Source organism: Marmota flaviventris, chromosome 14, assembly GCF_047511675.1.
Source record: "Marmota flaviventris isolate mMarFla1 chromosome 14, mMarFla1.hap1, whole genome shotgun sequence".
Lineage (NCBI taxonomy): Eukaryota > Metazoa > Chordata > Mammalia > Rodentia > Sciuridae > Marmota > Marmota flaviventris.
The window spans coordinates 83,114,103-83,126,604 of NC_092511.1; the positions used below are offsets into that span (position 1 = coordinate 83,114,103).

General features: G+C 49.1%; 1 protein-coding gene across 1 annotated transcript; it reads right to left on the reverse strand.

Moving 5' to 3' along the window:
* Positions 1–2,439: 2,439 nt before the first annotated feature.
* Positions 2,440–6,414, reverse strand: Il36g (interleukin 36 gamma). Its single transcript, XM_027952077.2, is given in 5 exon segments — positions 2,440–2,503; positions 2,505–2,647; positions 4,785–4,924; positions 5,849–5,956; positions 6,381–6,414. Coding segments are annotated over 5 exon segments (489 nt in total).
* Between the last annotated feature and the right edge of the window lie 6,088 nt (positions 6,415–12,502).

Genomic DNA, 12,502 nt, shown 5'->3' on the forward strand with positions numbered 1-12,502 from the left:
ACCACACTGCCTAGCTGCCTGGGGGTGTCCAGGTGCCCCCAGGGTGCAGGCCCCCAGCGTCTCCGTGGAGGGGAACCCCGGCTACAGGAGTCCATATTTTTTTCTCTTTTGCTTTTCTTAGATTAAACTTCAGTTTGGGCAGAGCTCATTCTCCAGCAGCTTCTCAAGTACAGTGTGTGAAAACAGGTTTACTCCAGTCATACTTAATCGACAGAATTATTTGCTAGAAATTATTTATTTCCCTTCACCAACTGGGAAGCATTGCTCCTATGACTTGGGGCTTTCTGTGCTGCTATAGAGGAAAGCTGAGCCACGTGGCTTCTAGTTGGCTTGGATGTGACCAGGGTCATCTCAGTGGCAGCTTTTAGAATCTTCTGACTCCTCCCTTCACAATGCAACCACATCCGATTTCCATCATCAAAGATGAATGCTGCCCATTCTTGAACTTTTTAGAAGTAAATATGCAGTAGATATCCTTTGCGTCTGGCATCTTCAATATTTTTTACATTCATCTGGTTGAATCTCTATGAATAATCAATTTCCTTTTGTTGTTAAGCAACATTGAATACACACTACTGATTTATCCATTCACTGTTCATGGAAGCTTGGGTTCTTTCTAGCTTTGGAATGTTATGAAATTTTACTTGATGGCTTCTTTATTTGAGTCATTTTGTTCAATTCACTTTTCAATCACTCAAGAGGGGAAAAAATCCTTAGAGAAGTAAAGACCAACAAAATGAGCAAGACGTATATGTAAGTATCTCTTTATTTCTGTTGAAGCACACAGATTATCCCAAGCATGATTAATCGAAGAGTTTTTGCCCATGAAATTCCACTGGGATAATCCAGGAAAGTATTTCCCAAGTTTGGTCCATCAGTCAGTATTCCCTAGTGTCCTGGGGAAAATGTTAATTCTGAGGCCCACCTTGAAGTTGATAAATGGCAGTTTCTAGAAGAGGGTTTTTATGAGGTGTGGGGGTCCCTGGGGTTTTAGTGCACCACCCAGGGGAGTCAGATGCTATGTTGAGTTTAGAAATACAGTGTGCAATTAGTACATTCCACTGATTACATCATTCCATCAGGGTGTCTGGGAGGCCAGAGATTCCATTTGATGGATCATCTGCTGAAAATTTGCAAATTAAGGGCAACCCCAATGGAGGGAGTGAGGAGGCTCAGACTTGGCTCTGCTGCCCTGCTGGGGTCACTGTTGCTGATTCTCACGATTCACAACCCCCCCCCGAAATTCCAGCACACAGCACTCTAAAGACCCAGCCTCGAGCATGCCATTCCTCCAGTTCTATGAAATGCAGTGCCCCTCAGCAAACCCATGCACTCTGTGTACCTCCCTTCCCTCGCCCAAGAAATGAAAAGGCTGAAGGAGAGGGAGAAATTCATAAACATTATCCAAATCCTGAAAAAGAAGGCCTGACCTCCCAGGCCCCTCCTAGGGCGTCTCAACACCTGTGAGTGCGACCTCACTGGTCTTGCCACTTGGGATTTATTTCTTTGTAGAAAACAGATAAAGAGCTTGCAATTTTTGTAGAGATGCAAATGCCATCCATCGGGTAGGAAAGAGAGTGTCAAAAACTGCTAATTCTTGAAATGGAAGAAAAAAACGGCAGAAAAAGAGGCAAAAGCGAAGCTACCAGGTGCATGCAGGACGGGGCCGAGGACGGGGTGGAGGACGGAGCCTTTAAGCACAGACATGCATTGTTTGGTAAGAATCTTAAAACCTTTAAAAGAGTCTAAGCAGCAAACGTTCATGTTTATTGACATGAATTAGGGATTGTAACACTGTGTTCAGTGGGGGACAGCGTCTTCTGCCCCATGCCCTGTCTTTTCTGAGGCACCAGGCAGCGTCTTCAGGTCCAGCTTCATGAAATGACCATTAAAAAATAAAAAATAAAAAGCCACCCTCGTACTTCAGCACGATGTGACAGTTCTAATCACCTGAGCACTGTTCATTCCTCTCGGGGTCCAAAAGTCCCTCTCCTGGTGTGTCCAGCCCTCTGTAGCTCCCCATTGCTAAAGGTCCAAAGAATCCCATTTTTCAGTGAAAGTTAGCCTGGCTCTCCCGCTGCTCAATGCAAGAACGTCTGCTGTAGCAAGTGGGCTGAAAATGAGGGTGTCACTCCTCGCAGGGCCTCCCATGGTCTCACACACCGTGACACCATGCACCACTTCTCAGGTGACACGCCGCGGGCTGGTTGGCTTCTGCTAGAGAGGAGCCTTCAGCCCGAGCTGCCTGCTCTGAGTCACAGCCTGCTCTTCAGTGGCCACGAGGTCAGCGCTTCTTCCTCCATAAAATGAGCTGATGACAGCAGCTTGCTCACCTCTGGCGCTGGCACGGAGCAGCCCTGAGGTGACACAAAGTCCTGCTGGGAGCTCAAAAAATGGAAGACAAAGGCCTCTGAGCAAGCGGCCACCTCCACGCTGAGTTCAAGCCTTTAAATTCAAATAGAAGTTAATGTTGTTGGTTGTCCCCAGGTCGGAAGTGAGGAAGAGGCTGGCCAACCTGGGAGGAGACGATGAGCCAGCCTGGGAAGGCCACGGACTCGAAGGTGGAGGTATTCCCATCCCGGGAGTGGTAAAAAAGGAAGGGTCTCACGGGCCCCACCTGGTTGTACAGATCCAAGATATTCTGCTCCTGAAAGGTGGGGCAGAACAGCCAAGAGGAGAAAAGGAAGTTGCTTGAAATGTTCCAAGTAACCAATAAACATTTCAAAGTTCAAGAGAGCCTTCCCCACCTATGAGCAGGACTGGAAAGGTAAGTTTCCAAGAGCAGCAGAGTCCCCAGGTGGAATCTCACCTTCCCAACCCCACCCTCAAGTCCAGAGCAAAGAAACAAGGGTCAGGTCCGCGAACCGGTGGCCGCCCTTGGATGATGAGTTGGAGCTCTTCTTGCACAAGAGACTGAGGGACAAAGATGCAAATTTGCAAAGTTGGCTAATGACCTCATTTACCAAAGCCCAATGGTGAGAGCAGCACCTAAAAAAGCAACTGTCCCAGCAAAGGACAGCCAGGCTGCGGGAGTGTGTCTCATGTCAATAGCTGAGCACAGGAGAAAGGTCACACACGAAAGATATGGGTTCGAATAAATCAGAGAACTTGCACCCGAAGGAGACACAGCCATCAGAAAACGCCTTCTCTATTGTATTTAGAAATCATGTCGTATGTGTGTACGTTTCTATGTGCATTTATTGAATATTTAGGTAAAATAAGTTTTTTAATTAAATTATGTATGTGTAAGATCTCAAGAGAGACCCAGGAATGGATCAGAATTAGAGCATCTTCCACCCTGAGTAGGGAGTTCTCAATGGGATTCCTTTACTCTGGTAATGGCTTCCTGTCATTCAGCCAACTCTTTGGGTGGCCGAATACCTAGGGGTCAACCTTGATATCTCCTTTGACCTCCCTCCCAACATCTACACCACAGCCTGTGGACTCTACTTCCAAACACCCCTAGAACTGAGCTGCTTCTGGTGCCCCCCACCCCTGCCCACACTGCCAACCAGGACATCGTCACCTCTGGCCGGGATGATTACGGTGACCTCCTAACTGTTCTCTTGGAATCTACTCCATTCCCTCTCGGCCATTGTCCACAAAGCAGCTGAGCAAGCTTTAAACTGAAATCAGGACAGTAAATAAACTCATGCTGTCTTCTGGCTAAACTTCTTGCATGATGTTTTGTTGTACTTACCATGAAATCCACAGGAAGCCTGTCTAAACTACCCAGCCCTCGCCTGCCTCACTACCCTACCTCTGACCTCTCCGCCAATGCAGATCTGCTCCAGCTACACCTGCCTTCTGCCTTTCGCTCAGGGACGCCGAGGTGTGCCCGCCCAGGGTCCTGATGTACCCTGCCTGGACCCTCTGCCCCCACACCTGCCTGGCGGGCTCCTCCCAGGGACTCAGGTGTCAGCTCCGAGGCCTGCTTTTAGGGAGAGCTCACTGAACATCCTCGCCAGAGTAACTCGAATCCCACCCCTCTCCCACCGTCAGCTCGTTCCTGGGTCTCTTTCCTCATTAACACATCACCAGCTAAACTTAGCCAATGGACCCCTCGAGAATCTCCAGGCCTGTGCATCACTGGTCCTCAATATGTGGCAACGCCCGACATTCTGCTCAGCAGGGATCTGCTACTTCACAAATGGAAGACGCCTTCTCATTTTAGACCATACCTCTTCCTCCCCCCATCAGCTCCCTGCTCACTGAGATGACGGGAGTCATCACCCCACAGCCCAGGCTCAGGGCATCCACCTCCCCGCCTGCTTAGGACCGGGCATCGGCCCCTCTAGGGTGCCAGCTCAGGTGCCCCTCCAGCAGCTGCCTGCTCCCTGTGCCCCACCAGCCTCACTCAGTCTGTGCCCCAGTTCTCATCAGCACCCCTACTTTCATTACTATCATCTTTAAAAGTACAGCAAGTGTCACCAGTTGACAGGGACATCAGAGGAAAGCATTCTTGGGTGACTTCCTCACTGTGTCAACACTGTGGAATGTGCTTCCCAAGGACGGGTGGACAGGAGGTCCAAGAGGAGAAGGACAGACAGAGGACACTTGGAAAATATGGAGAACATCTGGAGATTGAAGGGGGATCCTCAAGGAGAGGGGGTGGAGACACTACAGGAAGTGCTGTTGCTCGCGTAAAACTCAGGAGCTAGGAATCAATACGCTCAGGAGAACGGGAACTTCTGTTATGATTCTAAAATTAGAACCTTTTGCCCAATAAAATTTTCATGAAGAAACATTGGCTGTTTAAACTGTCATTTCTGTCCGCCCCTCACCTTCAGCCACAGCCTGGGCCATCCGTCCATCTCCTCACAAAACAGACACATGTCTGGATCCTGGGTGCCCAAGTAGATGGGAACCCCTCGGCCCTGCTCGAAGGACTCAGGGTACTTGCATGGGAGAATGGTGACAGTGGCTGTAAAGACAAGCAGAGGACAGGCATCGGTTTCCTTTTGAAGTTTGGAAAAATGAACCGTTCTTACAGTTCTTCCTGACTGAGCAGCATTGGGTGCTTCCTGTGGGGCTGGAAGACCCACCAGGAGCTAGGAATCAATACGCTTAGGTAATGGTGGTTGGCCACACCAGACCTACCATTGGTCCAACCACTGCATCCGTCCTTTGCCCGTCATTCACCACCCACTCATCCCATGTGGCAGTCCCTAACCTAGAAGCTGGAGCAAACAGAGACTCAGATGGCCAACCCTGCCCTTGAGATTGGGACACCTGCACTTGAACATCTGCAGATGGCCATCTCCTACCCCAGGCCACTCCTCTGATTCTCAGAGAGCTTTGTCCACTAGCAAGCTCTGTCTCAGGCGGTGCTGAAATTTGCCTTCCTATGGATGTCCCCACTTGGTCCCTTTAGGACACTTGAGGCCACACAGTACAAGGTACTCATCTTGCACAGGACAGATCAGCTACCTCAGATCCCTGAAGGTGGCTCTCCCAAGCCCTAGGGGCTCCGCACCCTGCTTTCTTTAGTCTAAAACAAACCTCTCTGGCTTTTCTTGCCAGACCGGTATGAAGTCCTGCCTCTTCCAGATGGGCCCACTGAAAGCCACACTTTTGGACACATACTAATTGTACATATTTATGGGGTGCCATATGACAACTCCATACCTGTGCACAGTATGCAGTAGTGACGTGATCGGGTGATGAGTACATCCTTCCTCGGACATTTATCATTTCTTTGTGGTGACAGCAGTCGAGCCCTCTCCTCTGGCTCTTTCAGAACACGTCATTAAATACAGTCACCCTCCTGGGCTATGGGCCGTCTGTCCTCACACTTTGACAAAAGGCCATGGGGGTGAGGGGCAGGTCAGCACAGTGGACCACTCACCCGGAGTCACATTGCTGCTCCGTGGAACCATCACCAGGGTCTCTCCCTGAAGGATCCACACCTGCTGATCCCGATCAGACACCTCCCAAGTCTGAGGCCTAAGTGCTGCTGTTGGGAAGGGGGAAAATCAATGAAGGAACGTGAAAACGAAGGCTGCTTTCTTGACTCTAAGAGAAAGACCACCCAGTCCAGGCTTCCGTAAGGAGGACCAGGGGTTACACCCCAAAACAGGCCACACTCACGTGACTCACCTCCCAGCCTTGCCAGCAGAGCTGTGGGCTCTGGTGAGGAGAGCAGCCCCAGTACCTGGTGTCAAGACCTGGTCACTCTTGGTGGCTGTTGCTTGGTTGGCTGGGGCCAACCCAGCATTGATGAGCAGTGGTCCCCTGCCACCAGAATCCCCTGGCCCCAGTGGCAGGAATGGCCATATGGTAAGGGCCACACACAGGGAGGGACAGAAATGTTGGGGTGTCTGGAGGATACAGAGGTGATTGCTAGTGGTCTGGGCCTCGAGCACCCCATCCCAACTCACCTGTCCCATAAACTTGTCTCTCGGGGTCCATCATGGTGGTGTTGTATCAGCCCGGCCCTGCGGGGACAGTGACAGTGACCTCAGGAGACAACCGCAGGACCTCCCCAGGACACTGGTACCTCAGGTGCTCATTCTCCACTGGGAGCCGACTGCCTGACCTGAGATGGCGCTCTGGTCAGATTGGCCACCTTCTGGGACAAGAGTTCACAGCCGCCTCAGGGAGGGGAGCTGGCAGCATCTCCCTCCACCCAGCGCCCTGGCCAACAACCTTCCCTCCCTCCCGACATTCCAAGGCAGACATGACCCTTGACCTTGAACTCCCACAGGCCCTGATGCTGGTGTCTTCTCCTGGAGATCCTTCCTGCTCACTGGCTTCCATTTCTAGGGACAAGGGGAGCCCCATTCCAGGGCAATTCTGCAGAGGCCCCAAACTCCCCAAGGAGAGGCAGTGAGCCCTGCCCAGGACAAGGCCCAGAGCCACCCTGACACATCCCATCCCTTCACTAACCCCCAACACAGAGGCTCTGGAGTTAGAGACCTTCCAGCTATGGGTGGCACCTGCGTGGAAGAGCCCTTACCAAAAGTCCAGGGCACCGGGTCATGGCTCGCGGAGCTTCCCACAGCAGTGACAGCCTCCTGCCAAGCCAGGGTCCTCTGTTTGGATGAGCAGAGAGGGAGGCTCCGGTTCCTTTGGTGGGTGTGACAAATGTAAAGCATGAAAGAAATCCAGTTCCTCCTGCCAGAAGGTCAGAGAGGTCCAGTGAAGTCACACTCAGGACAGCAAGAGTGTGACTCGTCTGGGCTCCCCGAGAAACAGACGCTGACCCCACGTGGCTGCCACAGGGAAGCAGAGAAGATGACAGACCCCAGGTTTCCCAAAAAAGGGAAGCCTAAGGGACTTCCCTGGAGCTTAGCCCTCCTGCTGTGTTGATGTCAAGGGAGAAATGAGGCTGGACAGATAGAAAAATGGTCCCCAGGTGACCTCCTGAGCAGCACTGCACAGCCACTGCAGGCCTCTGCTGAGAAACTTGCAAGTTATTTTTAAATAGAGACACCCGTGACCTACAGTCCATAGGAAATCGGGACACACGTGACCCAGAGTCCCTGGCCTCTCCAAAGAAGGAAAAGTGCCTGATCAATACCTTGACTGGACAGGAGGCTGCCTGAAGGCCTCGTGGACACAGAGTGCCTTATCCAGGATGGGGCAGGGGGCTGGCTTCCCCAAACCTATGGATCCACGTAAGCTCTAGACAATAGCCATCCACTGGCAACCCCCCCGGGTCCCCTCCCAGCTACGGCAGCTATACTTGGGTTTGTTTTAATACATTGTTAGACTTGGCTTTCACCTTCTGCTGTCTGTGAATCTCAGTCTTTGAATACACAAGACAAAGGGTCCACCCAACTCTGTGCTCCAAGTTACCTGGTCACCCTGTGGGCAGGACTGGCATTACCAGGTCTCCATGTCCTGGCCCTGGGAGCCCGGCCCTCCACAACCAGGCTAGCCCCTTAGGTCCCAGAAGAGTCTCCTTGCCCAGCCTGTCCCACTAGTCATCCCACCTGTCCTCCCTGCCCATGGAGGAACACCACCTTTTCCTGATGAGGCCCGATCCTACCAGTTTGGTTGATCAATTACCATAGGAGAGCGTGATGATGAATTCAGACACACGCCTGTGTAAAGTCAGGCTTCAGCAATGTTACTCTCTTGAGTCCCCTCCACCCAGCTGAACATTCCCTCCATTAAGCCTCAGTCAACATATCCCCTTTCTTGGGGCACTCGCCACAGGACAGCAGCTTAAAGATCCCATCATCTGGCTTCCAAATCCCCCTGGGTCTCTGTTTCGTTGGGATCCAATCTGGAAGACAGAACCTGCACTTGGAATTGCAGACGAATGTAACTGAGTTCAAGGAATCGCATCGGCATACGTTGGAGGGCTAAAGGTAAAAAGGGCATGCTGTGGGATCCCAGATGTAAGGTCATGGCCCGGAGCAAAAGGACCCAGGAGCGTAAGTGAGTGCTCTTGTAGGATCAATACCTGGATCTCAGGGAGGAGGATCCTCTACCTCTGGTTCTCAGACCCCATGCAATCTGGTGGATGGCAGAGGGTGGGGGTCAACCAGGAGATGCTTGCAGGACCCAAAGGACACATTTTCATTGATTCAAAAGCCCGTGGGCATAATTTGAACTTTTCGTGCCCAGGTGAAGATTGCAAAAGCCCATATAGTCTGGTGACATATATATATATATATCTCCTCCTGAGCCTCAGCCTCTTATTTCACATGACCCTCTCCTTTCAATAGCTTCCTAGCATTCAGGAAATATAGCTCTTCCCAGATTTCCCAGCCCTAGGCATCTGTTCTGAGGTTCCTAGTTTAAACTTTAGTGTGAATGAGTATAAGAGAAATTAAAGGGAATAGGAGTGAATGTTTCTGTTTTCTATTGCCATAACAAAAATGTTTGAGGGTGAGTACTTTATAAAGAAAAAAAATTAATTTAGCTCACATTTTTGGAAGCTGAAAGTCCAAGATGGGCCCATTGACTCAGCCTTTGGTGAAGGCCTCAGGTGAATGGTGTCAACAGTGGGAGAAGCTGTGAAAGCAATCGTGTACAAGACAGAAAGCCAAAATTGAGGGGGCCAGCCTTGCTTTTTTCTAACAACACTCACTGAAACAAACAGAGGGCCCCAGAACTATCAAATCCCTTGACCTAATTGGCCCACTGACCTAATTGGTTCCCTTTCGGCCCTCCCCCAAAGATCCCGACACCTCCCAAGATCACACACTGGGAACCAAACCCCCAGCACATCAATCTCTGAGGGGGGGAGGCGCACATGCAAACCTTACCCAAAGCACAACACTGAGTGATGGTGATAAGAGGAGATATGAAACACGGAGGTTTATCATCCAAGAGCAGAGGGTCCATCTGCGGATGAGAAGGACCAGAACTTTTATCTCAGAATGGAGGGTGGACATCATGATTACTTGGTAGCCTGGCTTGACTTGAGAAGACTAGCAATATTGACACCAGCCATAAAAAGCAATCCAGTCACCAGACTCTGTTAATGTTGTGTTTCCGTGGAGAACAGTGACAGTGATGTACATCATTAACCTTGGCTTAAACTGAGTTCCAGAATGTATTCAGTAGGCCAAATTTCTTAGACACGGAAAAGATTTAAAAAAAAAAACATTTAGTCCAGATTCCAATTCTCAAGTCCTGTGATGCAATCAACCATGAGTGTTGGGTGATTAGCTCTGCTAACTTGCTCACTCCCCATGCTCATGAGCTTACTAAGTTGGGAAGACATCAAAGGAGGCAGGTAGGGTTAAGAGTTTCATCATTCACCACCGTGGGAATCTCTAGAATTTGCTAACAGATAGCCAGTCCACAGTGCCTTATTCATGTAACCAGGCTTACGATCAGAACTAATAAAACAGAGGGAATTGTGGAGCAGTGAAAGTTATGTGGCCTTCAAGAAGGTCAACTGCACAGAATCAAGTTAGTCTAGAACGCGACTCAGGATCTGTGACTCCCAGATCCAGACCTTGCTGCTGGGAGGCTCCAGTTCCCTGGGGGCTCCAAAGAGGCCCAGACCCTACAAGAGCTTCATAGGAGCAGGGCTGGCAGTGTGGTCTGGCGAAGACACCAGAAAGGAGCCAGAACTCGCCCCTGTTGAACTCGTGGGTTAACATGGCATGCGCCATGAGCCACGGAGACCAACGCAGGTCCATTTGTACTCTCATGGACTTGAGGCAAAATCAAGGAAGTTCCTGGGGCAGCCTCTGCAGTGTAGCCCGTGCCCAGTGTTGATGCCTCGTGGTGACCCGTTCAAAGGCTCTGCTCCTCCAGCAGCCCAAGCCGTGGCCTGAGACCTGCTTCCTGGTTGCTGGTCCCTCACGTCTTCCTGAAGCTGGTCTCTGTGCAAGCCCAGACTCTCTGAGCCAACGTGCTATTTAAGATCTTCTGTCTCCCTCATGTGAAAATAAAGGACAATGTAACAACCCCACAGCTACTCAACAAAACGGCAGCAGTCAACAGAATCATTGGAAGAATTAAGACAAAGAGCCACACCATCGAAAACCACCAGAGAGATGTATTGCTGTAAAAATCAAAACAGCTATTGACCAAATTGTCCACTTACCTACTGCAACAACAACAAAGATAAAGCAATAAGAAGCCTTAATTGGACAACACCTAAGAAAGAAATGCTAAATTAAATGTCTACGGTTTGAAATTTCCAGACAAAGAGAACTTTTAGCCTTTGCCTAGTGGTTCACATCGCTCAAAATGCCAAAGTCATGCAAGAAAAGATGGGAAATTGGGTGGCATAAAAATTTCAGAATTTTGGACAAAACACACCATGAAAGAAAATTTTAAAAACGAGTGACCCAGGGGGAAGTATTTGCACCACACCTAACAAGCAAATAATATCTAAAGCTTTGGGATGGTTCCTACCAATGGACAGGAAAATGCAAAATAGTTCTATAGAAAAACAAGCAAAAGATATAAAAAGCACTTACTGGATAGAAAATATACATGCCTGGAAAATCTAAGTAATTCTAATTAATCACACTAGTAATTGGCAATATGCAAATCAAAGCAATAAATGAGATTGGGTTTGCACCCATCAGGAAGACACAGATTCAGGGACAGCAGGCCATGGTGTGAGGAAACAGATTCCCGCACCAGAGCAATGGGCATCGGAAACTCTAGTGTCTTTTTTAGCACCCATTTCAAAGCAGGTCTTGCTCTCCAAATGCCTACCGGCAATTCCCAATCAAGGCTTCTTAGCAATGATCTCTTCAAATTTTTGGCAGCCACCATCAATGCGAAACTGTTCACATGAGTGACTGGTTGGAAATAGTATTTATCATTTTTTTCCTGATGAACAGAGGCTTTCTTACAACGGATCTGGATGGCTTCATGTGTTTAAATTGAACTTCAAGGGTGCTGTTATTCTTTACCTATATGCCTTTTTCTAATTTTTTTTTTTTGAAGATTTTCACATCACACTTGGCTGCCATCGCAGCCACCACCAGCAAACAGGTCCCCACAGAGCTTCAATATCCCCTTAGTCTCGAAGCATTGACTCACTGCTGTGGATGTTCCATGCCCAGAGTTTTATTTAGTACCTCTTTGCAGAATAATGTGCTTTGGGACATTTCTTCTCAGTAATTCTAAGCAGCGTTACCAAAGCGGCAACTCCTTCCTAAGATGCTTCTTTCTCTCTCTCTTAATAGCTGCAACCTGCTTGTTTCTGCTTGTGTCATCAGCAGCTGGGGCAGGAACCAGAGCTGCCTGGAGAAGGGGGTGACATCGAGGCTTCTCGCCTGGGAAGTCTGCACTGTATGAAAGATGCTGGGAACAAGGGAAGTGCTCAGCTTTTGGAGAGGACCCCACTGAGTCCACACGGGGCTGAATAAACCTTGCTCTCCTGCATCCTTAGCACTCTGAGCTGAGTACAGTGCTAGCCTCTGTTGATTCCTAAATTCACAGTGAACAATTTTTTCCCTCGCTGGTCTTTGGGATCCCACAGTTTCCGTAACAGCTCTGGTGGAGGCTTTGTGTGCATCGATGACGCTATCCCAAAGGGTCCTGAGGCCACATTCCTGCACTTCACAGTCCCAGGGATGCTGCCAACTTCCACAGGGCTCAGTCACAAGCGGTTCTACTGCATACCTGTGAGCATCAATGGTGGCCCTTTGCTGCCGGCATCTGGGATCAGTCACGTAAAACATACGTGTTTCTCATTTTGCAGTTGCAGGCATTTAAAAACAATCATAACCCTAATTTAAAAATTAAAATTAATTTTGTTTAAAAATTAAAATGGAGTATTATACAGTTTAAAGTGTCTTTCTTGTGACATTTATAAATTACAAAGAGAAATATAATACTTTTTTTTTAACAATTTAGTAATTGTAACTCAGCAGATACCACCTAGACCAAATGATCAGTTACCATCATCAGAACTAGGACTCCCTGATTCCATGCCCTCAGAAGATTATGCTGCTTCTGTGGTGTTCTTGCCAAAAATACTTGTCCTCCATGTAATTAGGGGAAACATCAAAGTCATTCGAGACATTGTGTAAACCAGCCAAGACTCTTCAAAATGTCAAGGTCATACAAG